Source organism: Hemiscyllium ocellatum, chromosome 8 (genome assembly GCF_020745735.1).
Source record: "Hemiscyllium ocellatum isolate sHemOce1 chromosome 8, sHemOce1.pat.X.cur, whole genome shotgun sequence".
Taxonomy (NCBI): Eukaryota; Metazoa; Chordata; class Chondrichthyes; order Orectolobiformes; family Hemiscylliidae; genus Hemiscyllium; species Hemiscyllium ocellatum.
In genome coordinates, this window is record NC_083408.1 from 104,568,521 (window position 1) to 104,590,594 (window position 22,074).

General features: G+C 37.5%; 1 protein-coding gene across 1 annotated transcript in view; it reads right to left on the bottom strand.

Annotated features, from left to right (window-relative positions):
* Positions 1–598: 598 nt before the first annotated feature.
* The window catches only part of sptlc2a (serine palmitoyltransferase, long chain base subunit 2a), a 122,301-nt gene continuing 100,825 nt past the window's right edge, over positions 599–22,074 (bottom strand). The window contains exons 10-12 of the mRNA XM_060829424.1: positions 17,277–17,412; positions 11,644–11,773; positions 599–7,323 (exon numbers count right to left, since the gene is read on the bottom strand). Coding sequence (XP_060685407.1) covers positions 7,204–7,323; positions 11,644–11,773; positions 17,277–17,412 — 386 coding nt within the window. The 3' untranslated portion in view covers positions 599–7,203. The remainder of the gene's footprint in view (positions 7,324–11,643; positions 11,774–17,276; positions 17,413–22,074) is intronic.

Sequence of the window (22,074 nt, forward strand, 5' to 3'; positions counted from 1 at the left end):
AGGAGCAGCACTCTGAAAGTTTATGAATTCAAATAATGTTGAACTACAATCTGGTGTCATGTGACTTCTGACCTATCAAATTAGGTTACTATATTGTGACAAAAAAATGAACATCTAGTGAAATTGGCAGAACGTAAACCAAAACTACCTCCAGATTGCGGATGCAAAAACCACACTGAAAGCAGCAAACTGGTTATACATGTTAGAAGTAGAAACTTGCTGGATGGCTTTTTTTTCCTCCAAATAAACTTTTACGATATGTAAAAATGTATGGTCCTTGACATGAGGGAAGTGACATTGTAATCCAACAATATTAACAGAACTTTCTGGATTGGAAAGTTAGCAGCAAAAGCTAGTTCAAATCCATCCTGTATAATGCCATGCAACCCAAAACATATTGAAAGTTTTTATTTAGAACATTATACATTTCAGTTGACATTTTTCAAGCAGTTATCGATTCTCCAGTGTTTTCAACATGCATCATATTTCCAAAATAATGCATGAATAAATTACACTTTCATAAACCAATGATATATGTAAAATCACATTCAAGGTAAAAGGCAAGGAAGGTTCCAATATAAAACATTACTGCATTGAGTCCCATCAAAAAAGTACATTTATAACATCTCATGTACAAAAGAACAGGATATGTACAGAAACAGTAAGGGATATTAATCACATTTATAATACACTGCAACTGGTATTCCACAAATGGGACCGAGATCATTCAAATGTGAAAAACAAACCAATATTTGTTTGCTGAAATGTGCAGAGGCAGACAGAATTTAAGGGTAAAAACAAACTTCATTTCTTCCTACTGTTCCCCCTTCTCCTGCAACAAATAAAGTGATGTGAGTCACTAACTAGGATTTCCAAATTCTCAATATTGGATTTTCTTGTATTCTAGACATAACTTAGAGACTTTTGCCTCTAAACCTTAATGCAACAGTCATTCCAGGTTAAAATCCGTACACAAAGCCATTAAGTCATCGTTAAACAAATCACTGAGAAAAACAGAAAAAGCAAGAGGACGTACAATCTCATTTTACACATTTTTCAAAACAGGAAGATGCAGACACCATTTTATCCTTAAATCAAGTGTCATGAACATGGTTGTATTTGGCTGGCTGCACATTGGTTCAGAGATTTGTGCCTTATCATTTTCAGAACACACCAAGAACTCTTTCCTTAGTCTTGATTTAATCGACAAACAAAATCATTCCTAATCTGAAGCCAAAGTTATTATGATGCTTAATACAAAGTGTGCAGCAAGAATGTAATTGAAAAGATGATGGTTCTGCCTTTGATTTTAGAATGTTCACAGAATATAAAGGTGCTTTATCAAATGGGGGCTTTGATTTCTTGCAATATGTTCAAACATTTCTTAAAATGTGATACTGCATCTATAGCTCAACAATATCTACTACAGCACAAAATGACAAATCAAGACGAGAGATTAGAATCTAGGGAGAATCGTTGGCATCAACATTGGCAAAAATTAGAATTCCAAGGCTGTACAGCTTTAGGTTTTTAAATTGCATTTTGGAAATGTTCATCCTGTTTTTCAACAGGAAAGCAAACGGAATAAGAGTTACAACAATCCTTCCTACCTCTGCAAATGGGTAAAATACTACTCTGCCAGCAGCAAAGTCAACATTGGTATTTATCTGGTCCTATCAGAAATACTTAACATGCCTTACCTTAGCAATACCAGAACATGGGAAGAGGTTACCAGACTTTCCTGTGACACATAACTGGTTTGCATAACTACAGTCAACACTATCCAAACATCAACGTGTAATGCCACAAGTGAGCATCAACCTTTTAAATCCAACACTAAATTAAATCATGGAGTAGATATGTCTATCAGAATATGTTCGGTATCTAACATGGTACAGTTTAACAAAAGAAAACTTGCATTCAATTTTTTCTCTTCCTCTTCTCATGTCCCAGTTCACAATCTAAGTAAAATTCAACAATATGTTACTTAACAAGGCACCACTGCAGTTCACACTTGATACTTGAACTATGTATCCAGCATTTATTTACCACCTCTGATCAAACACCATTTCAGTGCCCTTCTTGGTCTTCCCCAGAACAAGCACTTTAAGGAAGTTTGAGAAGTCTTTTCATGCCTGAAGTGTGCAAACCTGTACAATCCTTATCTATTGGCATTAAGATGTTATTCAAAATAGTCATTATTTTCCTTGAAACAGTTTAAGAGAAGACAATACATAAACAGCCAATGGGAAACATTGTTTAATTCTTAAAATTGAACAGTCATTGTTTTTTAGTGCAAGTGAGCAAAAACACCTGTGAGAAAAATGATTGACTGAGATTTCCTCACAGTAGGTGGTACAGCAGGCCTCTGCGGCCAAAGCCTGAGTAGACAGTTTACAGCTGTTGTTTCAAAAGGTGGAAGTTTGAAACGAGATTGAATACATTAACAAGATGCTCTAACTGCACTGATAAACCAGCAGACTGAAATTTTCAAAACAATTTCCTGATAATTGCCATCCCATCAGTGAGTATCTCAAAACCATTGCCATTCGTTGGCAGAGAAATTAGACATGAGGTGGCCAACACAAAGTGGGCACAAAATGCTTTTTCTCTTCCCTTTCATGACGGCATGGTTGAGACTGGAGTGCGCGCTATGGTCCTAAAAAGTGCATCTTCAGGAGATAAATAAAAGGTGCACTTTTGGAGCCTGTGCACACACAGAAGGTGCTGTACACATACCCATCATATGTTCATCAGCTTCCACCAAATTATCCAATTTTAAAAAAACACATTTCCTCACCAAGGAAAGTAACTTTTCTTTATAAAAAAACAAACATTATGAAAAGTTTATTGTGTAATTAAAAAAATCTGCATAGCTTCAACATGCCATAGGCCTATGTAAGGTTCTCTTGTATGGTCTTTCATAACTGCCTTGACCATCAGTTGGATAAATATAACCACTGACTTGTCTACAAATTGGCAGCATCCTGATCACACAGCTAAATATAACTGCACTTGTGAGCTTAAAATTCACAGAACAAGAAAAAAATCTTAAAGTTAAAGCTAGATTGATGACCACTGATACATGTATGAATGTACAAATATAAAACATCATAGTGAAAAGATTGTTTTCAACACATTGAATTTTCAAAATGTATTGTGTGAGGTTTGCAAATTATACTTCATAATATGTCAATATATCATAAGGATTAAAGGTTATGTAAAATGAAAGCTTGTTTTTATACAGATGTGTAACATGGGAAAATGCTGCAGTACCCCTCCCAAATCTCCAACTACTACCCCCCACTGTAGTTTTCCATGAAATTGAGATTGAGTTAGCCAGGATTATCTGCATGCACTGTCAAAATGTACAGCAAAAAAAAGTTGGTTTAAAGACAGAAACAAGTTGCAGCAGGAGGATTTTTCTTGCTGCAGCTTGGATTTGTTTTTGGAACTACCTGGAAATTATACTCTTCAACTGCTCAGTCAGAAACCATTTCCTTAAACTGGCTGCTCTGATAGAACATTTCCTAAGTAGTCATTCTCCTAGCATACCCTCTGACAGCATTTTCCAGGTGTTGGCATAGCAAATTTGATGCCAAAGGGAAGATGACAGAATGACCATAGTCTGTAGAAAACTAAATCTATTCCTACAGCCAGAAATATGGAATTTTTTTTTTAAAACTACAAACGTGCTATCAGTGAAGTTGAAGGTGGTTAATAAATGTTCTTCCAGCATTTTGTTGTTTCCTGAACCATTGCCATTTTCTTGTGAAAGAATATTTTGCATAGGGAACCTACTCTACACCATAGTGACAAGCTGACTTACATAGGAGTGCTCAATTGATGTGTTTAATGTGTTTAAACAGAAAAGACATACCTGTGGCTTAAACTTAAAAAAGACAATTAATAAGCAATCACATCTTATACGATGCAGAGAGCTTATAAACAGTCAAGATCAGGTGGACAGCTTCAGTGCAGATGAGCAATTGTGAACAGATTTCTCCTTCATGCATGTCAACTGGACATTACATTTCAAATCAACACCTTGTCAATGGCAGGTTTATGCTTAACAGCAAACTTCACTGAAAGCAGTGATATTTCTGCATTTTCAAATGCAAGAGGAGAAAGAAACCTGCTCCGTTGTGCAAAAGCTAATCAAATGACAGCAGACAAAATAAAGTGGAGAAGGTATTGTTGAAAAATAAAAGTGCATCAGAAGTTGGCATTGTATTGGGAGAAGACAGAAAATCCACAGTACTTAACTTGCAGAGAAGGCAGCTGGAAAACAAAATAATTGACTCTATAATAATACTTTCCTTAGGGCAAAACTATTGGAGAAAAAAGCACAAGCAGAATTTTAAAAAGTGTCATAATCATAACTGCATGCCCTCCAAAGGAAGAGAGACAATATTAATCTGGAATGGCGAAACTATGAGGACACAATTGTGTAATTAATTTAACTAATTGAATATATCACATAAGCTGTCTTAGTGACAGCCCATGAATGCAGCTTGAAACATAGATAACACAAGCTACATTTTAAACAGTACAATGATATTAAATCTTTTCTTCTTTTAAAAAAGTGAATACTACTCCAGAGAAACTAAAGCTGCATTTGCTAACAATGATCCGCCGCTTAAATCAATTTAAGCGGAAAAAGAACCCAACTCAAAACAAATCAACTCTCGATTGCACATTTTAGTATAAAAAGTTAGTGATTCACATGGTTTCGCATCCCTTAAACTTAAGTGAGATTTATAAATATGCTTGAACTGGAGTAAGAAAAATAATGCAGAATGTCAATGGAGTGATTTCAAATTGGTGATCTGAAATAAAAAAAAAGAACACAATGGTATTGGATCTGGTGCTGTGAGGATTCACAAGCCTTTTCCTCATGAAGACAAGTGAAATACTGCTCATTCAATTCAAATTTGAGGTGGGAGGTTAAAGGGTTGCAAAATTATTTTTGCTCCCCACCCTGGCTCAGCCAACCATGTGACAAATCTTTCGACTCAATTTCCCCCTCTATTCTTCCCTAGTTCTTTTCTATTCTAAAGCACAGGCAAACTATAATGGGGTTAAATTTCACAGGCAACAGGTGCCCTCCGGTACCTCACCCAAATCACCAACCTCAACACACACGTGAATTTTGAGGTGAGTGGGTTGCATGATCCTGTCCTCACCCAAAATCCATGCGTTTCAGGAGGGGTTCACCGGACACAATACAGTATTAGCAACATACTGACCACACAGTACTTTTAACAATCAACTTACTGGGAATCCACCTATTATAAATAGAAAAATAAGGATCTTGATTCAAAAATCTGGCAACTAAATACACAATACAGAAATGAGAGGTTTTCTCTCAGTGCATTCAACATTGGAGGGCACTTCTGAAGCCCTGCACTCTAGCACTTCTCTTATCCTCTCTTCCTCCACAATCTCTCTCAGGTTAAACCAGTGGCTAGCACTTAGAAACATGCAACAGTGTATTCCCTTCAGCAAATACATTGAGGAATTCTGCAGGTATAACAATTGTCTACCTGTCTGGCATTTATGGCAATATCTACAATTGTAAAGAAATCATACCACTGCAGCCAATTACTTCAAATGTAATAGAGCTATGTGCAAAAACTCCTTCCAACATTGCAATGCCATTTGTGAACACATGACCTCAATTTTCAGTGCTAGTCCTCAGCAATGATCAAACTAACAATAGACAAGATCTGAAGCATGAAGCACTGTCAATTTAAAAAAAACTTCATCTTCACTCAGCAATATCTTGTATAGGAAAAAATGTTGAAATTGTAATAATCCTCCTTGCCCTTCCCCACAGTAAAATCAGATGCAAAAACACATTCAAACTACTAACTGACAGTGAAGTAAATGTATCAATCCCCTATAAGTCAGGCTATGCAACAATGAATGAAGGTCAAGTGCATCATTTTTCATAATGGATACAGACTGAAGGGAATGCCTGTAAAATACTTATTTTACACATGCAGCAGAAATCCTTTTCTGTTCCAGGCAAAGGTATTCTCACTTATCAGTGGTTACTAGTGAAATAAATCTTCTCGGGAGTAGTGAGGAGGAAGATGAGGAAATTGTTTTGCTGCATTATTTGGGGTCTCAGATTATACAGTTCAGGACAAGACCTGATGTTTCAATTTTGGGTGAAATTTGAGATTGCTTTTTAAATGTACGGTCAAATTAAGTTACTACCATCTCCAAATAAAATTTCCAAAACAGATTATAAACTAAACCCTAATTTCTTAAAGATTTCACTGTTTGAAATACAAAGGTCCGGCTTTCAATACATACACGTTGTCTTGCAACATTTCATTTCAGAATAAAAGTTGTCCAGCAAGACCTTCTATTTGACAGTTTTACCCAACTGTACTGCTTTGAATGCTACGTTGCAGGTAAAGTGGATCTAATTTTATAAATTAAAGCTTTTGAGATGTTGAGGGGAGGGAGCACCATCATTGAAAGGAGGTAAAAGTAACCTAAACAAAATTTCACACATATAATCAGTACTATTTTCAGCAATTAGTTAGTTAATTGGCAATTCTGGGCTCGCCAACATCAGCTTTCGCCTCAGGAACTCTAAATTGATCTGACTACATGTGAACAAAAAAAAAATGAATTGGATCATTGCAAGTCATTTCAAACAGCTTATTAAAACCACAGCCCCACCTTACCTTTCTGAAGATTCTTATTGTGTCACTTATAGGAAAGATCAAGACCAGCACAGTTAGGAAGTACGTTAAGAAACAAAGTCTTGTGTGGAGGGAGGAAAGCAGAATGTGGTACATATGTAAAGTGAGAAGTTACTTAAATCATTAAAGATTCAGAGGTTTCATGCTTGTGAGCAGTGGCTCCACCTTGCCAATAAACTGATTATATTTGTATAGTAGCTTATTGTGGACAGGGTTTCAGGGGAGAAACTCTTTCAGGAGATGCAAACACATTTTTGTTTTGATTTCTCAGTAAGTAATGGAAATGCCAAAAAGCTGTGTATAGCTCCAGGTAATGAAATAAAATGGCTTTAGTGAATGAGCACTCATTCAACACCTTCAAGTTCAACTTGGGTTTTAAAAAATAAATAGGTCTGAAGATTTGAAGCATAAAGAAGCAGAGTGGTATGTAACTGAAAGGAGAGATTTGGACTTGCAAACATTTGCCCAACGGGGGCAGAGGTCAGTCTTTGTTTTCTTCATTCAGGGTTTCATCGAATGGACAGTCAAGTAAAGGGTCCAATTTGTGCCGTGAGTATTTCAACTGCAGGAGATCACCAACTTCTCCTATTACTTTTAAAACCTAAAAAAATGCAAAGGTAAAACATCAGAATAAAGAATAGAATGCTCAATGAACTATTTTCCTGATCAAATGTCAGTTCTTCAAAAATAAATATACAATAGTAGTGATAACCAAAGATGTAAACTGGCTAGATTGTTCCAATTAGGCTGTTCTCCTAACTCCCAAAATCATTCTCAGCATGTCTCAAATAAGCACCCCATTTACCTTGATTGCGACAGCCAAATGATTAAGAAAAGCTTGCAGGAGCTACTGACAGTGTAAAAAGTATGCCAATGTTGTAAACACAATGTTGTAAACATGGCAACGAATTCTGCACACGTATCGCCAAAAAAGTCAGTCAGTCATGATGATGTTAAACAGAATGTTGTTCGTTTAAAATGAGATTAGTTGAGGGATAAATATTGGTTAGGACAAAGGCAAACTCTCTTGCTTTGGATATTTTATCATATTGTAATTAAAGCTCAAATGATAATTTAAGAGTAAAACTCTTACAGGTGGGAAGGCAAACAAAATTTTAAGGTGCCAAATTTTAAGCAGCAGGGTAATGTGAGCATCTGAAAATATAATACATCAACATAGATAGGTCGCGGCAGGAGCTTGCAAAACATGAAGTTAGCAGTACAGTAGAGGGGTCAGGGAAAATATTAACTGATAATTTAGAGATGCATCAAAGCCCAGTGTCCAAACAATGCAGTGTGCTTCCAAGGGAAGAAAACAAACCAAAAATTCAAAACATTAATGAAATATTAGAGAAATTATTTGACTGCTGCAGAGTTTGAACTGGCTCATGCTAAACTTTATTGCTGAAAGTTTAATTTATATTACAGTTTCCAAGCTGGTAGGTACCCAACATTTCATATCCTGAAGAGACAATTAAGTATTACTCAAACAGTACTAATTTTAAACTTTCAGTGCTTGGGTGCACAGCTAAATAGAATTGAAGGTAGTATTCATGATGGAATGTACTATTTAATAAAATGGTGAAATGTGCCAACAAATATTTAAACCAAGAGACCTTATTGCACGTAAATGACAAATTTGAAGAGACCAACTTAGGATCTTGACAACTACCAGAGCAAAGACTCATTATAAAAGCCTCTCAAGCAATTTGATAATTGAACATTAGTTTCAAATTTTACAGGAGAAAGTGAGGACTGCAGACTAAGAAGGGCTTATGCCCGAAACGTCAAATCTCCTGTTCCTTGGATGCAGCCTGACCTGCTGCGCTTTTCCAGCGATACATTTTCAGCTTTCAAATTTTACAGCACTAGGAGAGCAGGTCAAACTAAATAAACTTCATTACACTGGATTCATAACATGGCAAAATTAAAACAAACACTCAAAATCGTTCAACTGTTCCTCACCAAACTTGACAAATAATAGATTTGGATCACCAAGTTCATAATAATAAATTGCTAATATTTAAGTTAATTAACATGTACAATCTTCCTCTCCCACCAGAGAGACACAAACTTGGAATTAAAGTACTGTACATGGTCAATTGTCGTAAAACTCCACCCGAGTCACACAGTCATGACCATAATGGAAAAGGCTCAAAGCGTTGAATGGCCTACACCAGCTCCTATTTTAGATTTCTATCACAAAAACAGATCTGTGGGACCAAGCAACTGTAATTTTCTTCCACCTCAAGTCTAATTAATGGCACAAAGGCAATCCTGAATTTGACATGGAATCACTAACACTTATGTCCTTAAAATCCCTGCAGTGTGGAAACAGGCCCTTCGGCCCAACTAGTCCACAACGACCCTCCGAAAAGCAACCCACCCAGACCCATTCCGCTATATTCTCCTATGTTATCCTATATTTACTCCTATCTAATGCACTTAACCTACACATCCCTGAATACTATGGGAAATTTAGTTTGGCCAATTCAACTAACCTGCACATCTTTGGAGGTGGAAGGAAACTGAAGCACCCTGAGGAAACTCAGGCAGCCACAAAACGTCCAAACTCCACACAGACAGTTTGCCTGAGGTTGGAATTGAACCCGGCTCCCACTTCAAATTATTTTTCCTTTCCTGCTGACATATGGTTTACCAAATTCACCCTTTTACAGACACCTTGCTGGAATTTCAAAGTATATTAATTACTCCAGAATACATGATTTTGACATACATTTCAAAATAGATTACTTCAAAACATAAGAAACAACGAAACAGAATAGTTTTCTCCTCACCATCAGATGATGCTGTTACTGCAAAAATCTCATTTTCTTTTAAGTACACCAGAGAGACATTTCAATAAGAAAAGTCCCTTCATAATCACAAATGGATATTGACCTTAGTGGGAAATGACGGGGCATAACCAAGAAGAAAGTGAAGCAAAATACCCAGACTCTGCACTTTATTGATTGAAACAGTACAAAAATGATGGAGTGAATGGTTCCTCTAAGTGCATGCCAACTGAGCATAGCATTACATCTTTTGACAATTATATGGAGCTCATTAGATGAATCTTGAAACTTTAGCATTACTGCTTAAAGCCCTAAATTCAAACAGTGTAACAGGAGACCCTTTTTTGGATAAAATTACCATTGCCATGTGGTAGCAATTTTATTATTTTGTTTAAATAAAATGTGACTTTTTTTTGTTTAAAATGAACTTCGGGATAAAAGACTTCCCAATTTAAAATAAAGCACCGTACGATTGCAGAAACTACAAAGAGAATATAATTTAGGAGTGCAGAGTTGTAGGAATACTAGTAATATATTTTCAATTTTAAGGTACTTGGCCCTTAGGGAGTTAGATGGTTTGATAATTAACTTTCATCTTTGGCCAAAACTCGCAATTAGAATGCTGATAAATATGCCATTACACACGTGTTTTGTTAGTTAAGTATTTCAAAGTAATTGCTTAAAAACAAGCCCAGTTTCTACACTTTCAGCAGCATTTCTAAAGACACAGTTAATGTAGCTCAGCTTTTTAGTTCTATAAATGTGCCCAAAAAGAAAATGCCATTAAACAGCATCTTGTTCAAGTTACTATGATTGATAAAAAGGGACAAGGACATCAAAAGTTTCAGACATGAAAAGTTACGAAGGGCATTCGTACAATACCAGGGAATAAGTCCTACCTCATTAATCACCCACTGCTTACTGACCTATAAAAGGCTTCTGTTCCTCAACATCTCAAATTTAAAATTCTCACTTTCAAACTGTTTCACAGACTCACTTCTCTTCCTCTATTATCCTTAGAAATTTAATCTCTCTCCACCTTGGGCATTTCACTCAAATTACCTGACTGACTTTCAGCTCCCAGCCCACTTGAATAGTGTAAACATTGATCAGTTCTTCAAAGCTCAGTCTTGTATCTTGTCTGTTTGCTCCCTCCTAATTAGTCTCAGTTGCTTCGGTTCTTTAATCTGTCCCTTAAAATCCACAGATGCTTCAGGACATAGTTCAGGCAATATTTCACTATAAGGATGTAATTTTTCTGATAAAACATCCAACAAAGCCTAATATCTTCGGTGAATGCAAAGGATGCTCTCCGCGGTATTCTGGCCAATATCTGTCCCTCAACTATTAAGTTTTTAAAGAGAAAACAGATTATCTGGTTATTACCACAGTCATTTGTGGAATTTTGCTGTGTTCAAATTGGCTGCTCTGTTTTCTACATTACAACAGCAACCACACAATTATTTCAGCTGTAAAATGCATTGGAATATCCTGAGATTACAAAAAGTCAATTTTTCAAAGTGTAAAATTCACATGGAACGCAACATTATGATTTCAGGATCTGAATAAGAGTGCTTGGAGCCATCTGGGTGGTGGTGATGATATAAGACCAAAGCAAAGTATTTAACCGTCTCAACTCATGCCTGTAAATTCAAGAATTAATTTTGCCTATTTAGCTAATGACATAAAACTTGAGACACTGTCCTTGTATAGCAATTATAGTATCAAATTAAACCTTTTATTAGCTAATTAACTTGAAGAACAATGTTAATTTCCAATTACAAGCTTTGATGACATTAAACAAAAATGATCATCACTGCTTTTTGTACCTAATATACAAGATTTAGAAAATCAGATATTTTAATGTTAAATGGTAAAAATCAGTAAGCTTAACATATTGAAAGAATGCACCTTCTATTACAACTCCATTTAAAAGGGCTGACTGTTCCAAAAAGACTCTTAAGCATTGCTTTATTGTGAACTGAATGACATTAAAATTACTTGCAATGGGAGGTCAGTAATAAAACACTCCCAGAACTGATAAAATAGTTTGTATACAAAATTTATTCTCAACCAGTCCGCAAGGAAATAGAGTAGTTTTAAAAATAGAAGAAAAAAAAACTTACTGTATCCAGCATCTCTCTGGTGTGAGCAGCAGATACACAAAACCTGGCTCGGGATTCAATGATTGGAGTAGCGGGAAAACCAACCACTACTACGCCAACATTTCTCTTCAGCATTTCTCGCCCAAAAGCACTGCCGAGATAATATGTACACTTCAGGCTTCAAGTTTTTAAAAAACATTGAAAAAAGCTTGTTTTTTGAAACTATGGCATAAAAATAATTGGTCTGACATCTTGCGAGCTTCATTGTTGAGAGCGCAGTTCTAGAATGTTAGCAAAGAACCCTATGGCATCTCTGCAATACTCATGTCCCAGGTAATGGGTGATTGTTTTCAAAGGACACTTGCAATAGGATAGTCCAATCTGGATTACCAAGGCTATTTAGTTTGTGTTGACAACCCAACATTAATGCAATTCACCAAATATAGCTTTCACATATGTACAGGTCGATCCTTCAAATCTATCCTATATTTGCTTAAAATTCAGGTTTTAGAACAGAATTAACTCAACATAAATAAGCTTAAGATTTAATCAAAATCCTGCTTGTGTGTTATTGACTCAACTTTAATAGGCAATGCATTGCGGATTGGAGCAATAATGTGTAAAATCATTTGTTCTAACTACTCATTTTGCACCTTTGATGCTAATTCTAAAGCCAGGTTTATTACCAATTTGTCCATTAGTGGAATCAACCTTGCGTTGTTTAACTTTCCCATGATATTCAAACTTTGAATAATTACATCCCATCCTCCCAACACACATCATATCTACCCAATTAAGTTTGAGTTTCCTCAAGTGTTTGATATTTGTATCATCTGCCTGTTGTCATCACAGCAAATATTCCATTTATGGTGACTAGTAATCCAGAGGCCCAAGATGATACTCTAATAATACCATAGCAACAGAGGGGATTTAAATACAATTAAATGGTGACCACAAAACTATTGCTGAATTTTGTAAAAACATCTCGTTCACCGAAGCACCTGGGGAAACGAAACCTTCCATACTTGCCTGCATGCAAAGTCTAGACTCACAGCAATGTGGTTGACTCTTTATTACCCTCTGAAAAAGCCAAGCAAGCAATTCTGTTTAAAGTCAATTAAGGAGGGGCCACAAATGCTGGTCTTGCCAACACCACCTACATCCTTTTGGAAGATGGGAAGTAAAATCCTGACTCCAGCGTTATTCCCAAAATTAAATACTATGATGAAAAGCATACAGTTAACATATTATTTCTGTAACTTGAATTTCACAATAGAGGGCAGTGGATGTTGGCTACTCCTGTGAAGTACTCTTTTTAAAAGGAAAGGTCAGTGTCTTTCCAGTACAGTCTTTACATTTAACATTTTTCAAAGAAGAAGGTGTTAATGAAAACATGTTTACATTCATATAAAAGCAAAATATTATGGATGCTGGAATTCAAATTTTAAAAATGCTGGAGAAAAAGTTAGCGTTTTGACTTCAGAAAGTGTGCTTGGGGGTGTGAGTAAAGCTTTACAGAGCCAGGAAAGAGAGATTGCATCCAGACTGAGACACAGCCCAAAGTGAGTGTATAGTATGGGGAAGTTGGTAGTAACATGGGAATTCGGTGGTTGGGGGGGGCGCAGGAATGCTTTTTGCTCGTTTTTTTTCTCAGTAAAAAAATTTTTAATTTAAAAACAGAATAAATTGAAGCGAGATCAGGGGTCCAGCGCAAGAGTGCCATCACAGGTAAACTCTAAGTTCATTGATTGCTGAGTGCTAACAATTCGACATATAGTTAACTTCAGATCGAAGGGAAATAAGGGAAACACTTACAGATTTGTACAAATTTTTTAAAAATCAAGAACTAAGTCATCAAAAGAGAGATGGCAGGCCAGGCAGTGTGTTGTACTTGCATGATGCTCTTTGAGGAGCCTGGATCACAGTTGAGCTGAAGTCTGACTACAGAACACAGGTATGGGGCGGGGGGGGGGGGGGGAGAAGGGGGGGAAAATTACCTAACTCTTTCAGGAGGCAGTTACACCCCTTCGATTAATTACTTCAAATGCAGTCAGTGGATCAGGGACACAGGGTCTAACTACAACCACAGCAAATAAAAGGATCCAGGAGGTAATACTAAAGGAGCTTCAACTCTTGAGCTTGTTTACAAGGTTTAAGATTCTTGCTCATGCCGACGACAGTAGGGTTTGTAGGAAGGATGAGCAAACTAACCATACCACAATTTAACAGGGAGCCATTCGATTGGGGGTTGGGGGGTATAGAGAAGTGCAGTTATAATCGGGGATATAGGCACTATTTTGTGGCCGAGAGTTCTGAAGGCTGTGTTGCCCAATGCCCAGGTTCAGGATCTCTTATCTGGACTGCAGAGGAACTTAGAATGGGAGGAGAAAGATAGTTATTGTGGTCCACATCAGTTCTAATTGTATCAGTAGCAAGTGGAAAGAGGTCCTGCTGAGGGAATCTGAGCAGCTAAATTACAACGCAGAACCAAAAAGGAAACCACCTCTGGATAACTACTCAAGCCATGAGCAAGTTGGCACAGGGTCAACATGATTGTGGCTCAAAAGATTGGAGAGAGAGAGAGAGAGAGAGAAACGGTTTCAAACTCATGGGATGTTGGCATCAGTACTGCAGAAAGAGGAAGCTATTCAGAAGGGACAAGCTCCAACTGGCTGGGATCAGAGTTGCAGCAAAATGCATAACTAGAGCTGTAGATAGGGCTTTAAACTAAATAGTGAGGTGGTGATTTCCAGCAGAGGTTAAAGTCTCCAGAACACGTAATAGGACAGAGTATGGAAAGGATGAGGAATCTAACTACTGGCACAGCAAATAAGGGGCAATAATGAGAATGAGGGCAGTTAATAGGACTGAGGATGCTGTACTTAAATGCACATAGTATATACAACAAGGTAATTGAGTTTATGGTGCAGATTAAAATTGGCAGGTATGATGCTGTGGATATCATTCTGCAAGGGGATCAAGGCTAGGAACCGAATATACAGGGATACATGTCCTATCAAAAGAACAGGCAGAGGGGGCAGGGATTCTTTGTTAGTAAGAAATGAAATTAAATCGATTGCGTGAAGCGATATAGAGTTGCAAGAAGTAGAATCTGTGTGCGTAGATCTGAGGGACCACAAAAAAAAAGGCCCTGATGGAAAATCAGGAGATAGAAAAGGCAGAAAACAGTGGCACTATTATATAACTTATGGGGGACTTTAATTCGCAGGTGGACTAGGAATATCAAGTTGGTAGCAGATCAAGGAGTTCATGGTATGTCTACAAAGTGGAGCAGCTTGGGATTGGCCAACGAAGAGTCGAGCAATTCTGAATTTAATAAATGAGGTAGAACTGATTAAGGAGCTGAACCCCTAGGGTCCAGAGACCAAAGTATGATAGAATTCACACTGCAGTTTGATAGAGGGAAGATTGAATCAAATCTAACACTGTTACAATCAAGTAAAGGTAATGACAAAGTCAGGAATTGGCCAGATTTGATTGGAAGGGGAATCTAGCAGGGAAGATGGTGGAGCAGGAGTAGTAGGAATTTCTGGAGTACTTTGGGAAGCATGACAGAAATTCGACCTAAGGAAGGAGAAACATGCTAAGGGAAAGAGGCGGCAACCATGGCTGACAAGGAGAGTCAGGGAGAGCATAAAAGCAAAAGCATAATGTGGTGAAGATCAGTGGGAAGCCAGAGAATTGGAAAACCTTTAAGAAACAGAGGATAACTGAAAAAAAGCAATGAGTTGGGTTGAGAGGTGGAGAAGATGAGATCCAAGAGTGAGTTAGCAAGAAATATAAATGATGATGCAGGAGATATTTTTTAAAAAAAAAATCAGAAAGGTGCAAGAGACACAAGAGAGGACATTAAGTCACTGGAAAATTGAGGCTGCAGTAGTAGTAATACAAACAAATGGTGAAGAAACTGAACAGCTACTTTGCATCAGTTTTCACAGTGGAAGAGTTGAGCACAGTGGCCATTAAAGTGATGGTGGGGAAGCTGAAAGGTTTAAAAGACAGATAAATCACCCAGACCTCTGATGATGATGATAGAGGCATTGGTGGCAATCTTTCAGGAATCACTGGAGTCAGGGAAAGTCCTAGTGGCTTAGAAAATAAAAACTGTTAACACCTCTGTTTAAGGAGGAAGGGAGGCAGAAGATAGGAAACTAGAGGCCAGTTAGCCTGACCGTAGTTGTTGTTCAGATTTTACAGTTCATTACCAAGGATGAGATTGTTGATTTCTTCTAAGTCAGCATGATTTCATCAAGGGAGGTCATGCCTAACAAATCTGTGAGGTAACGAACAAATTAGATAAAGGAGAGTCAGCGGATGTGATCTATTTGGATTTCCAGAAGGTCTTTGACAAGCTGACTGGCAGAAGGCAGAGAGGGACATAAAAGGTTTCTTTTCAGGATGGCAGCTGGTAACTCGTGGAGTTCTGCAGGGGCCCATATTGGGACCACAAATATTCACGTTGTACATTAACAATTTGGACGTCTGCTGTTGCTAAGTTTGCTTATGATAAAAACAAGGACGGGGGTGGGGGACAGAGTCAATGGGCCATATGGACTAATCCTGCTCCAATGGTTCCTCTCCTCTCACTCACCTCAGATATATTAACATGAAAAATAGAAGCCAGAGACCATATTACCTCTAAAACCTGTCCTGCAATTCAATACGATTCTAGCTCAACTCCACGTTTCCCCTCTTATCACAGCCCCAAACCCCTGTTCTAGATTCAGTGTGAAGCATATCAAGTCTCTTTACCATAGAGGCACTATGCCCAATTTAGTTAACATCTCATCCCTTACATCCCTAGAGTGAAACTAATGAGTCTTGGCCTCTAAACCAAGGACATGCTTCATCTGCATGCTAGACACAAGTGCTTTACTCTGAGCTTCTCTTCGCTACATGGAAGGCAGAGGACATACTTCAAGGAAAAAATGCAACAGCCTCTCTAAGTCGTAAGAATTCCGGCCCAAATTCTGGAAAAAAAAACACCCATCAAGGTCTCACTTGTTTCAAATGACAGGCCCAGCTGAATACCAAGTACAAAGAGCAGACAGAAAATCTGTCTCATCTGCTTCAGCAAATACCACCTGGTCCACTTATGGCAGGGAACATGGGCTAATATTGGATTAATTAGTCACTTCACTTATTACAATGAAGTGTAAGAAAATAATCCTTGATCCCAATGGTCAAAAGACGAGAAAATACAATTCCCACGGTCAGAAACATGGCAACAAAGGGATGTGGCCAACTTTGCTTCCACTCCCCCCAATTCAAACATAGACTAACTCCCTACTAGGGAACAAGCTAGAGTTTAAAAGGAGATTTCTGTCTCCTAAGTGACAGTGCAAGCTTTGTAAGACAGACAGTCTAAATCCATGGAATTTTATAGTTGTTAACCTTTCAACAAGAGCCATGATGATTACACCGTCCAGAAGGTACAAGGTGGTTTGTCAGATTTCAAAAACGGAAAAAACACTGCTCCTTTTTGATTTCTTCTGTTTGTTTATTTGGAGCTACACTCTAGTGGAGATTTTTGCAAAACTGCTAGTAAGGTAATAATTTTGTTACTACAGACAGCTGAAGGAAACTTAAAATCTGAGCCTACACTACAAAGCCAGAGTATGTTTCTAATTTACCCAATTTTGGCTGGCATGTACAGCATCAAAGGCACAACTGGTGAATCATCATTTCCATAGATAATGAATCCCATTTCCTTCAGTCTTCTTCTGAAGTACCGAGTGTTCTCCGCCAGCTGTTGAACCCGGGTTTGACCTAAAGACGAAGCGAAGAAGAAAACATACAAATTAGTAATTTAAAGCTACAGGTGCAACTAAAAAAAATGCATTGCATGAGCTAGGAAACAGACATACAAAGGAGAGAAGCTCATTAAAGTCCACATTTTGGTTAAATGTCTATTGAGAATGCCATGCACATATGAAACATTAAATAATGGTGCCTGTGTGTGTTGGTTTAAAACACATCCCATTCAAGGTCTAATGACTGTGTCTCCCTTCCCGTCAAGGGGCAAAATCTGTTCACATGCGGAATCTGTCCCATGGAACTAATGCTGCAATGTTGATTGATGCCATGGTTTCATAAACACTTGCACACACAAAATCTTGAAATCAATGGCAAATCAGGTAAATGCACAAGTTGTGTATTTCCAACTGACAAAAGCCTTGATTTGCAAGCACATTTAAACAAAAAGATTAAATAAACAGCGGGAACACTGCATCATAATATTAGGGATTTTATCAAGCATGTAACTGCAATAAATTAGACTTAAAACAATTAATGTAAACTAATACACATCGGCTAAAACATGCAAGTGTAAATACAGAAGCAAATTAAAGCATCAACATATAAAGATAGGATTCATTTACTCAGAACCAGCAACAATTGTTGTAATCGCATGAAATTTAGCAGGAGCAAAAGTACAGGTTATTCATGGTTCAGGAGATGTCATGCATTAGTAAAGTATACTGCAGTTAAGTGATGACCTTCAATGGACTTTGTCATTGATTCTATAAAGTCAAGCTTCAATCTGCAATTTACAACAAACAGATGGACTTGAGCTTTATTACAGCACATCAATTCACAACCCGATTTTGCAATTTTGTGAATTTTGTCCCTTCACAAATCAGTTATATAAAAATGCTGTATTATGCTGATTAAACTGAAATTACTAATAAACTGCGATGCAATTCAAACCCCCACAATTAATAGTTTTCTCTCCTTGAGTTACCATTCAGCCCATCAGCCTCAGTATCTCCTATATTGTTGCTATTTGGATTTCAAAACAGCATCTACAGAACAAGGCCACCCAATTAGAAATGTAGTCATATAGAGATAGAGTGCTTAGTGGCACGGGGTAAAAGACAACAATCCTCCCCCTCAATGTCAGCAAAACGAAGGAGCTGGTCATTGACTTCACAAGGCAGAAAACAGGCCATGCCCCCGTCTGTATCAATGATGCTGAGGTGGAGATAGTCAACAGTTTTAAGTTCCAAACAGTAAATATCACAAATCTGTCCTGGTCCATCCACATCAACACTACAGTCAAGAATGCATAATGCCTCTTACCAATTCCTAGAAATGCACCATAGAAAGGATACTATTGGGATGCATCACAGCTTGGTATGGCAACTACGTCCAAGACAGCAAGAAAATTAGTTATAAACGTAGCCCAGTCCACCATGCAAGCCTGCCTGTCCTCCATCCATCGAATCAGCTCAAGAAAGTGGCCAAAGATCCCACCCACCACCTTCAATCGGGCAGAAGATACAGAATTTTGAAAACAGGTGCCAACAGATTCAATAACAGCTTCTTCCCCACTGTCAGACTTCTGAACAGAGCTCAAGTTAAAGTCGATCATTCTCTGTGCCTTCCTTATAGGGTTAACACTATATTCTGCATTCTGTTCTATTATTCTGATATACTTATGTAAGGTATAGCATGCAAAACAATACTTTTCACTGTATTGTGGTACGTGAGATAACAAATCAAATAAGACATTATAGATTAATTACTGCAATTATATAGACATGACTAATCACATTTCCTGTAAATGTTGTTTGAATTTCAGAGCCACATCTAAAGAACAAGGTCACCTAGTTATAAATTTAGTCCAAAAAAAAAGTCAACCAGGAAAGCAGTGTTAAAGCTCACCCCACCCCTCAACTCTACTGAATTAGCTCACTTCAGCTACAGTAGGTCCCTGTATAGTTGTTCTTTGTATGTTTGTGAGGGAGGCATGAAAAGTTTGTAATCGCCAACCAGATCTCTAACCAATAACACTTGAAACATTATGCAGCAAAGCCATTAGAGAGCAGGATCAAATGCTGTTGTGGTACCCTTTATGATAACAGGGTCTGCCAAGACTCATTGGTTTAATTGAAAGTATTGGGGAGCTACGTGTGGAGGACCACACACTTCCTCCAAAGATAATCCAATCACACTTTTTTCTGGAAAACACTGAAAATTATCCCTAAAAGATAAAATTGTGAAGTGCTAAATAATTATTTGGCCCTAATTTAAGTGAATTGGAGTGCTGGCAACTGTAATGTTTGACCAATTAACCTTGTTAATTCTTAACCATGCAAGAATTTTCAGAAACAGCAGGATGATGGGTGACAGATCGAGTTATGCATTTGAAAATTTTAACAGGATACAGCAGGCAATATTAGATTGTTCTTTTGTTTACCTTCTTGACAAGTACCAAATACATCCAAATGACTTCATCTGTTCAAAACAAACACTATGTACCAAAATCTCCCACTGAAGTCCTTATAGATCCTTCACAACTTGCAATCTTGAGTTTGTAAACCAAGCAGTTCTTAGACAGGGTACCAGAATTTTTTATTCCTATTATATGTGTAGCATTATAACATTAGTTTGTCAACATATCAAAATCAAATACAGGAATGATTAAAAAAGGTATCTTCTGTGCTGGTTTTGGGGGTAGGAGGTGTTTGTGCGAATGCACTTTCTACAGAAATTACACTTACACACACTTACGCAAGTCTTTAGTTGTAAAGGGAACTTCAGGTATCAATTTCAAATTCCTTCACATATGTTAACAACAAGCAAAGTACAAGGATTATATTCACTATAGAAGAGTTACCAACATGGATATATTTCAGTAAATAAATGATAGCAGCATCATTTAATACATTATGTTATTACAATCAAAAAGCAGCTTGTTCCAAGTTGTGGCATCTGTCTCAATTAGACACATTCTGATTGACTGGGAGTCAAGGGTCATAGGGAACAGGCTGAAAACAATGCTGTTAAGGCCACAATTTGACTGAGTGGCAGAGAGGGCTCAATGGTCCGAAGTGTCTACTCCAATTTATGATCGGTTCTGTTCCGTTCACTGGTTGTGAACCTATCCCCTAAATTTAATTAGCTAGTCATTCTGATATTGGATGCTGCATAAATTACCACTTTGATATGTAAATAATGGATTTACTTCAAGCTCATTCACATCTGAGTTTTTTTTTAAAACTTCTACCCATTCTGAGATATTGTATACACAATCTCTCCATGTTCAGCAAAAATCCAGTACTTTGTTAAATTCTGAAAAAAGTTATCACAACAACAGGTGGGAGGAGAGAGAAATCTGAAGACCATTGAACAGAGGCGTAGAAACAAAGTTAATATCGTAACTGGAATTTGGCTGATAATGGCATTTGTTGGAATCACTGATGTAAAGATCAGCAGAAAAGCTAGTTGTGTTGAGAACACGGCCTGAAAAGAAATATGGACATATTAAGCAAAAGGGTTAAAAATAGGCAGAAAGAGGAGATAGCCTATTCTTATTCCAAAATCACTTGTTTGTAAGTCTTTTCCATTATTCTTTCATTGGATATGGGTGTCACTGGCAAGGGCACGATTTATTGCTCATTCCAAATTGCCTTCAAATTGAGTGGCTTGCTGGGCCATTTCAAAGATCAGGTTAGAGTTGACCAGAATATGGTGGGCTGAGTTCCATGTAGGCCAAATGTGAGTTAATTCTATTTTTGAATAATTATGCAATTTAATAGCTTTTAATGAACAAGGCTACAAGAAAGTTAGCAAATTTTCTTACTTTGTGGAAGAAATATCGATGATTTACTAGAATTTAAGGGCTCTTATCAAACCACACCAATGAAGCAATTCTATTGTACAAACTTCAGCACAATAGTTTAAGTTAGGTGATTAACTGTAGGCTTAGCCAACAACAAAACTAACATTATGCAAAATCTTAGTGTTCTTCAGGAAAGGTTAACCTTAGTCTCATCTTTCCTAAATCTTCACCAGTCAGATCGGCCGAGAGCAAACTGAAGGCATTTAATTCACCAATTAATAGCTTTTCTTTGCCAAAGTTAACTCAAGGACCATTATGTCAGAGATTCCAGCCATGTACATATTAAAAAGGCAGTCTGGAAAAAGTCAATTCAGCCTGAGTCACACAAGTACATTATATACATTTGCCACCCCACCAGAGAAATACCTTATCTTGAATGCAGATAATTAGATTTAAAAACCAGTGGTTATTAAAAGGAAGAGTCTGAGAAATTCCTCCCCAATTCTTCGAAATAATCCACAAGGAGGCCACTCTGGATTGATCATCATCCTGTGGCCCACACCTTTAGGCAAGGTGATCTCTGTCCCAGACAGAAACTAGGATCAGCTTTGATTGTGACCCTTGGTCCTCCCAAACTTATCAAGTTGAAAAACAGAGCATACAAGCAATCTATTCCCTTCATAATCTTGTAAAACTCAAATCAAATCACCCCTAAGTCTACGCCTCTCTAAACTGTAGAGTCCCAGTCTTTTGAGCTTATCTCACCAAGATGCTTTAAACTGGGTATTAATCATATGACCCTTCACCGCATGTTTTCCAAAGCCTCAATTTCACCCACCATGTAATAATGATTTCCCCATTGCAAT